General features: G+C 44.0%; 1 protein-coding gene across 6 annotated transcripts in view; it reads left to right on the plus strand.

The window, feature by feature from the left end:
• The window catches only part of ckap5 (cytoskeleton associated protein 5), a 147,198-nt gene that overhangs the window by 40,869 nt on the left and 88,742 nt on the right, over nucleotides 1-17,587 (plus strand). For all 6 annotated transcript variants that reach the window (XM_086008098.1, XM_086008097.1, XM_086008100.1 and 3 more), the window contains exons 13-16: nucleotides 10,341-10,517; nucleotides 11,010-11,114; nucleotides 12,046-12,156; nucleotides 16,895-16,987. In XM_086008098.1, coding sequence (XP_085864224.1) covers nucleotides 10,341-10,517; nucleotides 11,010-11,114; nucleotides 12,046-12,156; nucleotides 16,895-16,987 — 486 coding nt within the window. The remainder of the gene's footprint in view (nucleotides 1-10,340; nucleotides 10,518-11,009; nucleotides 11,115-12,045; nucleotides 12,157-16,894; nucleotides 16,988-17,587) is intronic.

A 17,587-nucleotide genomic window follows, 5' to 3' on the forward strand; every position in this document is an offset into this window, starting at 1 on the left:
CTGATCTTTTCTTACATTTTGGGTAAAGAAAACAAAACAATTATATGTTTGCTTGCAGTTGACGCTTTTTTAAAATTTACGGGGAAAAAATGCTGCAAACTAGAAGGCCTACCTATAATATGAGCATTGCTACAATATATTTGGCTTTCCAACTGCCTCTTGCTATTCTAAAGTAATAAGCATGACTTCTACACTTAATTCCTTAAACATTTGCCCTAATTCAAAGGAACACTTTTTTTATTTAGAATTAATCAGGTATGTTCCAAATTCTATTGTTGTACCAATTTTTTTCCAAATGTTCTGCTAGGGCAAAAGAAGAATGTTGGTGTTTTAATTCCAAAAGATACTCTAAAAAAAATTTAATTAGTGAGTAAATAACAATTCAATAAACTAAAAAAAAATCTCTTGGGTTAAATAGATAAATAATTATGATAGGATCAGAGTCTAGAGTGATACGTATGGCATGCATGATGTGAACCTGCCTGGACTCGCGTGCCATGCAGGATGAATATATATGTATGAAGGTTACACTCCTCGAGCAGAAAGTTGCACAGCTTGAGAGTCAGTTGGACGCACTGCACCATTCGGGAGGGAGGAGGTTTTCTGGATTTATTCTAAGTTTTTTAAAATGTTAATGGAGAAAATATTGGGGTTTAAGATACACACATCTCCAGGATCTTACGGTTTCCACCCCAGAAGTAATAAAGAAATTATAAATGCATTAGTTATAATTTTGCAAGTGCTCTAGATTCAGGAATTGTGCCTTTTTTTTAGATTGAATTTACATTTGAAAATTTCCATTGTAAGGACGGAAGGAGCGAGAAACCAGATTACAGTACTATAGACCTATCTGTTTAATGTCAATTGTGGGGGAAGTTACTGGAACATGAGTTACTGAGCACTTGGACAAGTATGATCTTATCAAAGATTCAGCATGGTTTTCTGATGGATAGGTCATGTAGTTTAAGGTAGTCATGGAGAAGGACAAAGATGGATCGGAAATAAAGGTTCTAAATTGGGGGAAGGCTGATTTTAATATAAGGCAGGATCTGGCCAAAGTGGACTGGGATCAGCTACTTGTAGGAACATCCACATCAGAGCAGTGGGAGACTTTCAGAAAGGAAATAGAGAGAGTACAATGCCAACATGTTCCCATAAAGGTCAAGGTTGGGACCAACAAGCCCAGGGAACCCTTGATGTCAAAGGATATAAGAGAATGGATTAGGGAAAAAAAGGGAGACTTTTGGCAGATACAAAGGACTAAAAACAGTGGAAGCCCTAGAGGAGTATAGGAAGTACAGAGGGGTACTTAAAGAAATTAGGAGAACAAAGAGGGGGCATGAAAAAACACTGGCGGGCAAAATAAAGGAAAATCCCAAGGTGTTTTCTAAGTATATTAAGGGCAAGAGGATAACCAGGGAAAGAGTAGGGCCCATTAGGGACCAAAGTGGCAATCTGTGTGTAGAGCCGGAAGATGTGGGTGAAGTTTTAATAAATGAATATTTAGCATCTTGTGTTCACTATGGCGAAGGACGATGTAGGCATAGAAATCAGGCAGTGAGATTGTGATATACTTGAACAAGTTAGTATTGAGAGGGAGGAGGTGCTAGCGGTTTTAGCGGGCTTAAAAGTGGATAAATCCCCAGGCCCAGACGAAATGTATCCCAGGCTCCTGTGTGAGGCAAGGGAGGAGATTGCAGGGGCTCTGACACAAATTTTCAGAACCTCTCTGGCCACAGGGGAGGTGCCAGAGGACTGGAGGTCAGCTAACGTAGTACCATTATTCAAGAAGGGTAGTAGGGATAAACCAGGGAATTGCAGGCCAGTGAGCCTTGCACCAGTGGCAGGGAAATTATTGGAAAAAGTTCTGAGGGACATAATTAGTCTCCACTTGGAGAGGCAAGGATTAATCAACGATAGCCAGCATGGCTTTTTCAGGGGGGCGATCATGTCTAACCAATTTGATTGAATTTTTCGAGGGGGTGACTAGGTGTGTGGATGAGGGTAGTGCAGTTGATGTAGTCTACATGGACTTCAGTAAAGCTTTTGACAAAGTCCCGCATGGGAGACAGGTCAAGAAGGTAAGAGCCCATGGGATCCAGGGCAATTTGGCAGATTGGATCCAAAATTGGCTTAGTGGCAGGAGGCAGAGGGTGATGGTCGAAGGTTGTTTTTGTGACTGGAAGCCTGTGTCCAGTGGTGTACCGCAGGGATCGGTGCTGGGTCCTTTGTGGTTTGTAGTGTACATTAATGATTTAGATATGAATGTAGGAGGTATGATCAGTAAGTTTGCAGATGACACGAAAATTGGTGGAGTGGTAAATAGTGAGTAGGGAAGCCTCAGGCTACAGGACGATCTAGACGGGTTGGTCAGATGGGCAGAACAGTGGCAAATGGAATTTAACCCTGAAAAGTGTGAGGTGATGCATTTTGGGAGGACTAACAAGTCAAGGAATACACAATGAATGAATGGTAGGACCATAGGTAGGACAGAGGATCAGAGTGACCTTGGTGTGCATGTACATAGATCCCTGAAGGCAGCAGGACAGGTAGATAAGGTGGTTAAGAAGGCATATGGGATACTTGCCTTCATTAGCTGAGGCATAGAATATAATAGCAGGGAGGTTATGATGGAGCTGTATAAAATGCTAGTTAGGCCACAGCTGGAATACTGTGTGCAGTTCTGGTTGCCACACTATAGGAAGGATGTGATTGCATTGGAGCGGGTGCAGAGGAGATTCACCAGGATGTTACCTGGGCTGGAGCGCTTCAGCTATGAAGAGAGACTGGACAGGCTGGGGTTGTTTTCCTTGGAGCAGAGAAGGCTGAGGGGGGACCTGATTGTGTACAAAATTATGAGGGGCCTAGATAGTATTATGTCTGTGAATGATTGAGACATGGACAGCAGGAGTTGAACAAAACAAGTCTTTACTGATTGAAGTCAATCGGGAAACTGAAAACACAGAGGCTCACTAGCGCCTTTTATACAGGGGTGGTCACTGCCGGTACTGCAGTCTGAGACCAGTTATTCTCTTAAAGGTACATACACAACAATTCCTCCCCTTTTAGATAAACAGTACATAACATTCATTTAACAACTAAATGATAACATTCATTTAACAAAATGATAACTAATTACAATCACAATTACGGTTGCTAGATACATTGGTTAAGTTTAAGCAATTATAAGTTCAGTCTTTGAGGAGGCTTCCTGATTCTGTCTGGATAACGCCTCTTTGGGGTATCTGGTTCTTCTGGCAAGGTTGAGTCGGGATCAATGTCGTTGTTTGGTTCATCTGCTTCCAATATCACCGATTCTGTGGTAGCTGCAATTGGTACGTCGATTTCATTTCCAGGTGTATCAGATCGTGGTGTGGAGTTGACGTTTTCCAGTGACTCTAGAATCTGGTCAGCATGGCGTCTTACAATGCTCTCTCCAACGTCCACGGTATACATGAGAGGTCCTTGCCGTGTACAAATCGTTCCTGGCTGCCATTTCTCAGTGCGGTAGTCCCGGGCCAAAACTAGTTGACCTATCTTAAAACTCCTGGTCGGCCTTTCATTCATATTCTGAAACTGCCTGTTCTCCACATCTCTTCGGACGTTTGGCTTAACCAAATCCAAGCGGCATCGTAGTCTTTGATTGAAGAACATCATGGCTGGAGTTTGGTTGGTAACCGCATGTGTTGCATTCCGGTAGGCAAACAAGAAGTTATCCACCTTGTGTTGTAGGGGTATATCTTCATTACACATTGCCTTGATAGCCTTCTTGAATGTTTGAACAAACCTCTCGGCCAATCCATTAGTGGATGGATGATATGGGGCAGATGTGTAATGCTTAACACCATTGTTCTTTAAGAACCTCCAGAACACTTCAGAAACAAACTGTGGTCCATTGTCAGAGCAAATCTGTTCAGGCAGCCCATTCCTGGCGAATATGGTTCGTAAGACTGTGAGTTTTTTCCGTGGTGGTTGAGGACATTTTTATTACCTCTGGCCACTTTGTGCATCCACCGCAACTAAAAACATCGAGTCCATGAAGGGACCAGCAAAATCAATGTGCACCCTTTGCCATGGAGATGAGGGCCACTCCCATGGATGCAGAGGAGCTTGTGGTGGGGCGTTTTGGACCATCTGGCATCCTGCACAGCTCTTGGTCATCTCTTCGATTTCTCGATCGATTCCCGGCCACCACACAAACGCTCTGGCTAAGTTCTTCATTTTTACCCCACCCAGATGACCCTCCTGAAGCTCATTGAGCACTCTATCCGTCAACTTAGGTGGAATTACTACTCTGGATCCACACATCAAGGTTCCTCTGCACACTGACAGCTGTTCTCGGCGGGAATGCTGGCAGCAGTGGTTCGCCATGTGCTGGCCACCCCTTCACCGTTAAATCATAGACCCGTGATAGTGTCGGGTCATTCCGTGTTTCCTTTTCTATGTTTGCATTCGTCACGGAGACATTCGACTATGGTCGAGTGGAATAACTCCATTGGATCCACTGCAAGGTCGTCTTCTTCCACCGTCGGCAACGGTAGGTGTGACAATCCATCAGCATTCCCATGCTGTTTAGTTCCTTTGTACTCGATGTCATGTTGGTGTGCCCCTAGGAAAGGGGACCACCTCTGCAGCCGTTGTGCTGTCATTATCGGTACGCCCTCCTGAGGGTTGAAAATGGAGACAAGAGGTTGATGATCGGTTAGTAGAGTAAATTTTTGACCGTGCAGGTAGTGATTGAACTTCTTCACCCCCCACACCAGGCTGAGGGCCTCTCTGTCAATCTGGGCGTAGTTACGCTCGGCAGAAGTTAACGAGCGTGACGCAAAAGTTATCGGCCTCTCTAAACCATCAAGGAATTTATGTGACAGTACCGCCCCAATGCCGTAGGGAGACGCATCACACGCCAGTCTAATCGGCAGTGCTGGGTTGTAGTGAGCCAATACTTCTCTTGAAGTGATTAAGTCCTTACTCTTCTGAAAGGCCCGCTTACAATCATTGCTCCATTTCCATGCTACTCCCGTTCGTAGCAGGGCGTTCAGTGGGTGCAGAATTGTCGACAAATTTGGCAAAAACTTACGGTAGTAATTCACCAATCCGAGGAATGACCTCAGTTGCGACACATTTTCAGGCGCTGGGGCCTTAACAACCGCTTCAATTTTGTCAGGGGATTTGTGTAACCCCTCTTCATCAATCACGTGGCCACAATACGATATCTGTTTCTTAAAAAACTCGCACTTGGGGCGGTTGGCTCTTAGCCCATGTTCCCGTAGTCTAGTGAGCACCTGTTCTAGGTTGTTGAGGTGTTCACTGTCATCTTCACCACCTGTCGCTAGGATGTCGTCCAAGCAACACTGAGTCCCCGGAATCCCTTGCAGGACTTGTTCCATCGCTCTTTGCCATATCGCCGGAGCCGATGCTACTCCGAATACCAATCGATGATACTGGTAAAGACCTTTGTGAGTGTTTATCGTGAGATACTTCCTAGAGGATTCTTCAACCTCCATCTGCAAATATGCTTGTGCTAGGTCAATTTTTGTAAAACGCTTCCCTCCATACAGTGAGGCGAAGATGTCTTCTATCCTTGGAAGAGGATATTGTATGTGTGAAGGACTGGGTTCACCGTCGCCTTGAAATCCCCACAGATGCGAACCTTCCTTGGCTCCTCAGACTTATTGCTTAACGTTTTCTTCATGACAGGAACGATGGGTGTCGCCCACTCGCTCCAGTCGACCTTAGACAACACGCCTGCCTTCTCCAGATTCTCCAGCTCTGCCTCGACGGCTGGGCGAATTGCATATGGTACCGGTCTTGCTTTGAAAAACTTGGGAATTGCATTCTCTTTTTTATCGAGGCGGTTACGCCTTTAAGCGTGCCCAGTTCTTGTTGAAATACCTCTTTGGCATTAGCTAAGATTGTTGACAATCGTCCAGGAGTGACGTCGTCTTTTTTTCCGTCCACCGTCATTGCATGAATGGAGTGCCAATCTAAGCTTATCTTCCTGATCCATTCACGTCCCAATAACGGTGGTCCACCATTTTGCAGTATGTAGAGATACAATTTCCATATTTTCTTGCCGTTGTATTCGACAGGCACCCATATTTTTCCTCTGGGGTATACTTTTTGCCCGTATACGTCGTCAAGACGATGGATGTCTCTCGAGGGTATGTGTGAGAATAGCCACTCGTAGTCTTGTCGATTCATGACGGTTAGCGCTGATCCTGTATCCAATTCCATTTTAACTTGGGACCCTGCTATCGTGAGGGTGACCCAAATGGTTCGGTGATCCTCTTTTGCGATTACATTGTGAAGTTTGAGACACCTTAGTCTCCTGTTCCCGGATTCACTATCGCTCATCTGGTCTTCGGAACTACTGTCCGTCATCTTTTGTCCTTTCTTGTACGGTTCCTTAGTAGCCTTTTTGTTGTCACTGGTCTTCTTCCCAGACCTGCAAACTCGTGCAATGTGTCCCATCTTTCCGCATTGCCTGCATATTTTGTCTTTGGACCAGCAGTCCTTCTGGTCATGGTTAGTTCTGCCGCAGCGATAACATATTGCAAATCCCCGTGTCATTTCATGGGTGCCGTATTCCTGTGGCTTTTGTTGAATTTCCACAGCTCCCCTGGCTGCTGCTTCGTACGATACTGCCACGCCGAAAGCCTTATCTAGCGTCAGCTCTTTCTCTGAGAGTAACTTCTTCTGTGTTCCTTCACTCGGGAGTCCACAGACAAATTTGTCCTGTAGGGCATCTGCCAGTCCTGCTCCGAACTGGCAGTGCTTTGATAGCTTGTGTAGTTCCGTAAGGTACTCTGCATTGCTCTCATCTTTATGCTGAGTTCTCCTGTGGAATTTAAATCTTTGTGCTATCAACAGCGGTGCAGGGTTTAGGTGTCCTGTAGGACAGCAACAATTTCGTTAAAACTCTTCGCCTTCGGTTTGGCTGGAGTAATCAGGTCCCGCAATAGGCCGTACGTTCCAGCGCCCATTAAGTTTAGCAATACCGATGCCTTTTTCTCATCGGCTATTTCGTTTGCCTCGCAATATACCTCGACTCTTTCCACATACGTGGTCCAGTCCTCTATTGTATTATCAAAGGCAGTGATACAGCCAGTCTTCGGCATCTTGAAAATCTAAAATGGCGCCTCCCGCGCTTTGCCTTCTTCCCCGCTGTTGCTAGCGCTGCTTTCCGTGGTTCCCGTTGCAACCTGCAGCTGCTCGCGGTTTCTTGCGCGTTTTAATATTTTTTAAAATTATTTTTCCGTCGTGGAACAACCCTGTGGGACTCTTGCCTCCCTCTTCTCGGGTCTATACACAGCCCGGCTTCGTAGCACCGGCCGCGCCCTGTGTGCTCCACCCTCTCTCCTCTTCCCGACAACGCTGCTCAGCCCCGTTGCAAGCTACCCGCTCGAGTTCGCGAACGCCGCAGCCCAGGAAGGATCAGTGTACTACCTGCCACCAGCCCGATTAGCTGAAGCACCGTCGACAGGAATCAGGCCCCGCTTTCGACAGCTCCTCCAGCAATCTTCAACTCCGCTAACACAGGGGCGGATGCCCACGGTCGACGCCCGTTTCTACTGCTGCTTTCTTCCTTCTGGCCTCGACCTCTGCTCACTTTGCTGCAGGAATGGATCCCAGGAGGTGATGCAGACTGTAGGTAAGTTCGTATCTGCTCGTCGCCAGTATAATGTCCGTGAATGATTGAGACACGGACAGCAGGAGTTGAACAAAACAAGTCTTTACTGATTGAAGTCAATAGGGAAACTGAAAACACAGAGGCTCACTAGTGCCTTTTATACAGGGGTGGTTACTGCAGTCTGAGACCAGTTATTCTCTTAAAGGTACATACACAACAGATAGGGTAGATGGAAAGGAACTTTTCCCCTTAGTAGAGGGGTCAATAACCAGGGGGTATAGTTTCAAGGTAAAGGGCAGGAAGTTTAGTGGGGATGTGAGGAGAAACTTTTTCACCCAGAGGGTGGTTGGAATCTGGAACTCACTGCCTGAAAGGATGGTAGAGGCAGGAACCCTCAACATTCAAGAAGCATTTAGATGAGCACTTGAAATGCCATAGCGTACAAGACTACGGACCAAGTGCTGGAAAATGGGATTAGAATAGACAGGGCTTGATGGCCGGTGCGGACACGATGGGCCGAAGGGCCTCTTTCTGTGCTGTTTGAGTCTATGTCTGACTAATATAGATAAATTGTTTGAGTAAGCTATTGACATGGTCGAAAGGGGAGTATCATTGATCTCTATATGAACTTCCAGAAGGCATTTGATAAGGTTCCACATAAGAAATCTTTTAGCAAATCTACTTTTTTCTATGTAAAAGAGAGAGGGAGTTAATCACGGGGAAGTGTGAGGTCACCCACATTGGCTCCAAGAAAGAGAGATCAGAATATTCTCTTAATGGTGGGGGAACTAGGAACTGTAGGGAAGCAGTGATTTGGGTATTCATGTGCATAGTTTTCTAAAAGCTAGTGCACAAGTACAAAAAGTACTCAAAATGCTAATGCAATGTTGACTGTTTTCTTGAGGGGATTGGAATACTGAAGTGAAGTGATGCTTCAGTTGTACAGTGCCTTGGTCAGACTGGAGTATTGAGTTCAGGTTTGGATACCTAGGGGGAAAAATTTGGTAACTTCGCCCGGGCGCTACTCCTCCTCCTGTCTGGGGCGCTACCACTGAATATTGCGGCGCTACGTGCAACAGCACCACGCGCGTCGGCAGGTAGCTCTGCAGTATTGCAGGCCTCCCTCCCCTGATTTTAGCGGCGTGGCCTAGCGCTGCGTGCACTGGGGCCCTGCTGGAGTGCCGGGAAAGCTCAGCCCGAGGAGTGCCGGGCTGAGCAATCGCGGCTGGCGCCCCGAATGAAAGAGGGGAAGGGGGCAGGTACAGGCAGGTGACCAGAAAAAAAAAAAAATGGCAGCCCGACACCGCAGCTGCACAAATGCCACCCTGACCCTGATGGACATATCAGGGGCGGGTTGGAGGTGGGGACTGCTGCTTGTCTGGTCGATGTCCTGCCTCCAGCAATTTGTGGCCAACCCATGCTATTTTCCTTTGATTGACCTTGTTAAGCCTGCCCAGCAGGCAAATCAAGGGAAAGCCGGTTTTTACATTTTTGACAGATGAATTGTCATCGTTTTGACAGCTCTGTGAAGCTGTCAAACAGTGACGATCTCTGCAGTTTGATGAGGTCTTGCATGCAAGACCTCGTCAACCTTTTACAGAAATGAAATGTTGCATCTGAGAATGCATCGGCCATCACTCATCTTCAACACGGAGGTGCGAGACTCTCCGCATGGAAACCGACTGAAGCCTGCAGGAAGAAACAAAGGTAAGTACACCTTTAAAAACACTTGGCACTTACCTCAGATACTCTTGCACCCATCACTTTTGTACCCCCGCAGACCCAGTACTCACCTCGCTGGCGGGTTTTGGAGCCTTCAGGAAGCCCGCACTTGTGAGGGCAAAAAGGGGATAATCCTATTTTCTGCCTGTTAACAGGCAGTTAATAGGGTTTAATCCTTTCCTGACTCCAAGGAGACAAGACCCGGCACGGGACAGCTACCTGCCTCCTGGGAAGATGGCATGGAGGCGGGTTGAGGGCAGGTTTGCCACCCGCCCCCAAATTCTGCCATTTTCCCAGCAGTCCTGCCTCCCCAGGGCTGGCAAAATCACCCCCATCGTTCGGAGATCGGCCGCACCCCCTGACCTAAGTTTGCGGCCTGGGCGCTACCGACTAGCGCCGCTGCTAACCTCCTGCTGAATTTTGCTGGAGGCGTTAGCGACGTCACGCCCGGGCGCTTGGGGCTTTGCGCCCCTTTAGCACCTTCCGGGGGGTGCTAACGGGAGCTGCAAAGCAAAGTAATTCCCCCTCCCCCAATAACTCCTGAAAGATATTAGCCTTGTAGGGAGTACAGTGCAGATTCACCAGAATGAAATCGGGGCTCAAAGGGTTAAATTATAGGTTACATAAACTTTGTCTATATTCCCATGAGTTTAGAAGGTTGTGGGGTAATCTAATTGAGGTTTTTACAATTCTAGTGATAAAGGGATTCAGTCGGTAGATAGAGAAACTATTTCCTGTGGTGGGGGAATCCAGAACTTAATCTTAAAATTAGAGCAAGGCATTTAGGAGTGAGATCAGGAAGCACTTTGTCCACACAAAAGGTAATGGAAATCTGGAACACACTCTTTCTTCCATTTAATTCTTCATTTGATGTGCTAAAACTATTTGAGTTGTGCCGTTGTTTGGAATAGGGTCTTCTCTGGTGCTACATTGTGTATCTTAAACTTTGTGCTTCTTGATGTTGCAACGTAACTTGTCATTTCAGATTAAAGAATGTTCAGAAAAGGTAGAACTGGTTTATGGGAAAAAAGGTGGAGCTGGTGCATCAAAAGAAGTAAAGTCTGGACTGCCAGGGAAAGTTGGGCCATCTTCAAGCACTGGTGACAAAGTAGATGCTCCTACAACCAAAGCTGGTGGGCCATCAAAGAAAACTGCAGGCAAGGTAGGGTGTTTTAAAGGTTAGAATATGCTGTGTTTACTTGTACTAGCTATGTTAATTGTGTAATTAATTAAAATATATGTTGCACTTCTGATGTCCATGACATTTAGTGACTGTAACCAGATTTTGTGTATCTGCAAGAGTGCATCCTCATTTTGTACTCCTTATTGGATAGAGCTTGAATTTGAGTGTTTTATCTTGAATGCAGTAAACTTCAATGTGAAGAATGTGTCCATTTACTCTCTGCCATCCAGTTTTTATGTTTAAAAATGCTAGTGTAGTTTACAAGAACCTGTGTAGAATGAAGAAGATTCACCTTATTTAATTAACTAGCCATGCCTGCACCTCTGACTAGTGACTGTTAAATATGAAGGAATAGCTGAATATTTTAGTATTATGTTTAGTAATTTGTAACTGCTGCTTAAATAAACAAATTTAGCTATTTTAGGATGGCCTGTAGTTATTTAAGAATAATGTACCCTTTGTGTTCTGCAGCCTGTTGGGCCACCTAAAAAAGGTAAAGCAGCAGGGCCTGCTTCTACTGTAGGTGGGAAAGGAAGAAAAGGAGCAGAAGTTAAAGAGGTGGAGCCAGAGCTTACTGTAAGTATTAACTTCGGAATATATTTACACTTGAAATTTTGCTGCTTTGCCATAGATACTCTACAGTTTAACGTGGGAAAATGTTTTTAAATTTATGCAGAAAGCTAAATAGATTAAAGGTACTTTAATTGACAGTCGAATCCAATCTTGGTCAGATCTGGTCTCAAATGTTGCTTATTTTTGTTGCGGGGTAACTATTCTGTTCCACAAATAAGTAAAACTGCAAACTCTGGAAAGCGGATTCGGGGTTTGCTTTACAAGATCTGACAGTTATTTTACAAGGTCTAAGTGTGGCCAACAGCTGTGGGACTTTTGCTGTGGCCTCCAGGACCCTATTATGCTCACTGAAATGCAATTAAGAGCTGTACCTCAAAATCCTTTGGATATAGGGATTGGGACAGTGGGTCAAGAATGAGGTTACTGTATTTAGTTATCCTATTGACAACCAGAAACCGCTTTTGGAGTTGCCTTTTCTTGGAATGGGACTCTTGAACAAATGATTGCCAATAGGAAAGTTTTTAAGAGGCCCCAGCAAAAGACTTCCTGCTACACAGAAACGGGCCTATTCCTAGGAGTCCAATAGGAAATGAAGTACAGGATCCCAGGGCTAATGTACCCTCAATGCAGCAAATGGATATTGTCCAATGGACATGACTTAAGTTGGTTTTTATTTTGTGATGTGGTGTAGCATAGTACCAAAAAACAATGACTATTTTCATGATCGGTCTGTGACTGCACAGAATCAAAGTGCTGTACTTTAGACGAGTACTACACTAGACTTGTATTAGTTTGTGGTGATGTATTGTCATCCAGAGTTGTTCCCTTGTTTTTGTTTGTCCCCATAATCCAGGATTCTCAAAGGATTTCCAAAAATCTGCTCTCAATATTTTGACCGTTACAGTTAAAGTTGCTCCATCTCTTTTTTTTAAAGATTGAAGTGTGTGAAGAGAGAGCTGCAGCTGTGCTACCAGCCTCCTGCCTACAGCAACTCGACAGTAGCAATTGGAAGGAAAGGTTAGCCAGTATGGAGGAGTTCCAGAAGGTATCTAATATCAGTATTTAACAGACTTGAAATATGTTTTGTGTAAACTGGGGCAATGCCTAATTTTAACCAGGGCTTAATATTTGAAACAATGTAACCATTTGGTGAGAAATCAAGCTACATATTACAGGTAGACTATCCTTTATCCGAAAACCTTGGGACCAGCCGTGTTTCGGTTTTCGGAAAATTTCGGATTTCGGAAGGTATTTTATAAGACTGGGAAATTTGGCGGGGGTCAGGGTCCGCGGGGGGGTCGGTCGGGGTCCGCGGGGGGTCGTGCACACGACTTACGCTGACCCTCTGCTCAGCGTAAGTCGTGCGCCACTCTGGTCATGTCGTGCGCACGACTTACGCTGAACGAAAAAACCTTCTGTTTTCAGAGGGTTTCGGTTTTCGGAAGTTCGGACAAAAGGTAGTCTACCTATACTATGTATTAATGGATATAGTGTTGCCACTGTTCCATGTTCAGTTTTCACTTTTTTGAGCCTAACATGCTCGGCCTGCAATATGCCAACTTAACTAGTGATTTTGAAAACACTACTCTTCGCTTAAAATCATTTGGTGCAGGTGGCATTAGTTGCTAGTTAGTAAACAACTCCATTCATTAGTGCATTTATTACAAGAAAACTTCTGGATAATCTCCTACAAAGGCTTTATCTTTGACTAGTTTGAAAAATATGCAGTGACTGCTTGGCTGCTTACCTGATTGAAAGTGACAATTTTTATTTTGGATGTTGAATGATGGAACATAGAAAAATAGGAGCAGGAGTAGGCCATTCGGCCCTTCGAGCCTGCTCCGCCATTCAATATGATCATGGCTGATCTTCTATCTCAATACCATATTCCTGCTCTCTCCCCATACCCCTTGATGCCTTTTCCGTCTAGAAATCTATCTATCTCCTTCTTAAATATATTCAGTGACTTGGCCTCCACAGCCTTCTGTGGTAGAGAATTCCATAGGTTCACCACCCTCTGAGTGAAGAAATTTCTCCTTATCTTAGTCCTAAATGTCCGACCCCATATCCTGAGACTGTGACCCCTCGTTCTGGAGCCCCCAGCCAGGGGAAACATCCTCCCTGCATCCAGTCTGTCTAGCCCTGTCAGAATTTTATACGTTTCAATGAGATCCCCTCTCATTCTTCTAAACTCTCGTGAATACAGGCCTAGTCGACCCAATCTCTTCTCGTATGTCATTCCTGCCATCCCAGGAATCAGTCTGCTGAACCTTTGCTGCACTCCCTCTATGGCAAGTATATCCTTTCTTAGCTAAGGAGACCAAAACTGCACACAGTACTCCAGGTGTGGTCTTACCAAGACCCTGTATAACTGTAGTAAGACATCCTTGCTCCTGTACTCAATTCCTCTTGCAATGAAGGCCAACATACCATTTGCCTTCCTATCTGCTTGCTGCACCTGCATGTTTGCTCTCTGACTGGTGTACAAGGACACCCAGGTCCCTTTGTACATCAACATTTCCCAATCTATCACCATTTAAATAATGCTCTGCCTTTCTGTTTTTTATAACACAATGTTTGTAAAGTCTCCCAGTGGTAGTATGTTGGTGTTCCTTCATCTTTTTTGTAGTAGTTAATGGAAATTAGATTTGCTGTATAGTCAACATGTTTGTTCGGATGTTTGAAATTAAGTTTTAGGGACTCCGTGCCTCGTATTAAAAGCTGCACGTTACTTTAAAAATGCACACAATTTATTTGTAACTTGGCATACCCAATTACAACACTTGACAAGTTGTATCACATTATTTTGGGGATGGGTTATGGTGCAGAAGTTTAATAGAGGCAAATAAAGATGAAGATTCTGAATGGTGTGCATAATATTGAATAGGTTCCAAGTTTAATTATTGGAGGTGCGGTGTCATGACAAGCGCCCAGGTACATTTGCTGTGCTATTGCACAGTGGTTTGTGAGCTATGAATTTAATACTTTGCAGGAAGGATTAGGAGATAAAACCAGATTAGCAACATTGTTAAACAATTTGGCCCTTTTTAATTGGACACACAACTAATTTGTTTCTGTCTAGTCTATTACCAGTTTTGAAACAAACAAACATTCTAGATCAGAGATTTCCCAAACTGGTAGATGTGACTAAGTTATTGGGCTGTAACTCTAACTCTAACAGGTAATGCCTGCAATATGTATTGGCGCTGTAGCACTACCCACAACTCTCGGGCAGATCCCAACTTTGCTCTCTAAAGCTCAGGCATTTTCTGCTTAAAGGTATTTTCAATATTCTTCAAATGCTTCTTTCAGTTTAAGAAAAAATTGTTTGCCTTTTGGCTGATAACCTGTGCAGCATAAATTTGTCTTTTGAAGCGCTCATGAGGTATGGAATCCCCGCTGCCATAGGGAAATAAATAAATAGCAGCATGTCAGTGCCCTAACCACCCACCCTCGACTGCTTCAAAAATCCACTGTACTCCTGGCAATGTAACATCAGTGAAGTGGGAGTCGATTGGAGTAATTTACCAGCCAGTGAGTTCTAAATGATATGATTGAATTTTATATTAAAATCAAAAGTGTAAGGGAGTGGAATTAAAACGGCTAAAGTAACAGTATTCTGGGCTACCAGCTATATCTACACTACAATTAATTAAGCAAAATTTCTGTTTCTTCGAGGTGTGCGTAGGTTTGGTAGCTCAAAAAATGCTTACGGGTGATGTTTTGTAGGTAATTATTGTACATGAATATTTTTAGGATGAACACTTAATTTAGATGGCTACAATATTTTAGTACCCTCTAAGAATAATTGCTCATTTTGTAGATGCCACCATAAAACTGTGTTGTACTATTGGCCCAGAAATTCGGGTCGGGGGCTTCCCGCGGGTGTAAGCCCCCGACCTGCACTTAACTACCGCGCCGGCCGTTGTGCTGTGGGCCCGCGTGGGATTCAGATCCTGGGCCTGCTCCAACTGCTGGCGCGCAGTGCTTGGGTATCCCAGGGGCGCAGTTAGTTCGCTGTGTCCCCTGGGATCACGTGGGCAATGGTAGCAGGGAATGCTTCATTCATAAGTTTGACAGGAGGGCTGTCAAACTTAGAAATACTACGGGCCCCAAAGCATCACTAAATCTTCAAATACATTTTTTTTTTTAAATCACAACTTTTTTCCACAAAAATTTAATTTTAATTAATTCACCACTTACCTTGTAAAAAGCAGGCCTTGCGACTGCTTTTTAAATGTCTAACTTCTGCAGACTTACCCTCCCGGGAAAACCTGTATTTAAAAAAAAAACAAAAACGTAAGTTCGATGCGCACGTGTTCGACCTCTGAACCCCTTTCAGGGGAACGGAAGTGCCAGTTTCCCGCGCATGCGCAGTGCCTGCAGGAAACCGGCACTTCCATTGGGCTTACGGGTGAGTACCCCGTGCGTACTCGCCTGTGGAGACCCGAAGTTCTGGGCCAATATTTTGGTTACTTTTTTTTGAAATGTTAGAACGCTGTTTTCCCACCTTGTATGTCTAATCGGAAAAGCACCAAATGGGAATGATGAGTGTACTTTTGGTTGTATAAGACAAAGGATGCAGGACTGTTACAAATGGTAGTAGCAGGAATGTTACAAATGGTGGTAGAAACAATTTGAGCCAAAAAACTTAGTACAGAAGGTAAATATTTGCAAGCTTAAGATGGATGAGGAAGGCCACTTCGTGCTTTCTTTTGTTCAACCAGAAGGTTCCTACGATTTTCCTCTTTCTCTTCTTGACCCCCTCCCTGGGTTATAGCATTGAATTGTTAAATAATTCCTGGGATCTTGATTCCATGATTTACTGTGAAGTCCATTTCATGTGGTGTTCACTTTTTGTGGAAGAACTTCCTTACTTGAGTGTTAAATTTGCCTTTCATTGGCTTAAACCTAAATCCCCATGTCCTACTATTGCAATTTGGTTTGATGTAACTTTTGTTTGATTCTGTTTACTGTCTTGTATACCTCAAAGGTTGCCTCGTGGTTGTCACCTTTCAAAGCTGAAAATCCCAACTTTCTCTAGCCTTTCTTCATTTCACACGCCCCTCGCACGAGGAATCAGCCTTGGACTCTTCTCCTGAACTGCTTCTAGTATTTGAATATCTCCCTTGTGTTTCTGTGACCAGAACTAGACTCTGTATTCTGTGTGGTCTGACCAGAGCACTGTACAGTTTGACTATTGCCTCCTTTGGTTTGTAGTCTTTCAACTTCATCTGTGGTTATTTCAAGTCATTCATGGTGTATGTGTTGCCCATTTTTGTTTCTGTTCTATATGCAATTTGTATCTGCCATTGTTCTATCTATTTACATATTCTGTCCAATTCATTTTGTATTTTTTGAAGTGCCTCAATTATCTGCCCCTCTTAAATTTGCATAACCAAACTAACACATTTTTGAATCCAAATAATGTAAATCTGAAATGGTAGTAGTCCCAGTACCGATGCCTGGGGTTACCCCATTTAGAATTTTTTCTCGCCTCTTCCTCCCCGCCCCACTTTAATTTACCCTGATTACCCACTGTTTTGAGTTTAACTAGTAGATTTTCACATTGCCTTGACTGGATATTTTTTTAGTACATTGGTGACCTGCTTAATGTTCCTAGAAATATGTCTGGGCACTTTGTGGGAATTTTTGTTTCATAGTTCTGAATATTGCAACTAAGCAACTTGGGGCCGAGCCTTGGAAGATGTCTTGTTTTAAAGTATAACTTGTGCGTGTCTAGTTGAATTACCATTGGTGCTGATACCTTTTACATTCTGCAGGGAGTAGAAGTTACTGAGCAGAGAGAGATGCCTTGTCAGGCACTGGTGCGGATGCTAGCTAAAAAACCAGGCTGGAAGGAAACTAATTTCCAGGTATGATTACTTAAAATGCCCGCTGTATGTTGAATGAGTTGTGAATCTGTTTTTCTTTTTGGAAAATATTCGAGGAAGTATTTGAACTTTTTGGTGAATTAATGGAAGAGAAATGTCATACTGCAGAACATATATTTTTGTTTCTAATCTAGGCTGATACATAATTGCAGTACTGAGGGAGTGCTGCACTGCATGAGGTACTGTCATACAGAGATGTTCAAGCAAGGCCTTTGGCCTGCTCCCTCAGGTGGACACAAGATTTCCTGACACTGTAGAGCAGTGGAGTTCTCCCAGTGTCCTGGCCAACATTGCTCAAGTAACATTGCCAAAACCAATTATCTGTTGCAATTTAAACAAACCATGGCTGGCCTGTACTTCAACTCCATTTATCCACCTTTAATCCATATCCCTTGATACCTTTACCTAACAAAAGATCTGTGTTGAAATTTTCAGTTGACCGAGAGTTAGATTTCCATTACCCTTTAAAATCAGAGCCAGGCCATTCAAGAGAAGTTAGGAAATATTTCTTCAGAGTGGTAGAAGTGTGGAACTCTCTCCCACAAAAAGCAGATGTAAATAGTAAATTTAATAATTTTAAAT

The sequence above is a fragment of the Somniosus microcephalus genome, chromosome 15 (assembly GCF_052327205.1).
Source record: "Somniosus microcephalus isolate GS21.2 chromosome 15, FLI_Smic_1.0, whole genome shotgun sequence".
Taxonomy (NCBI): Eukaryota; Metazoa; Chordata; class Chondrichthyes; order Squaliformes; family Somniosidae; genus Somniosus; species Somniosus microcephalus.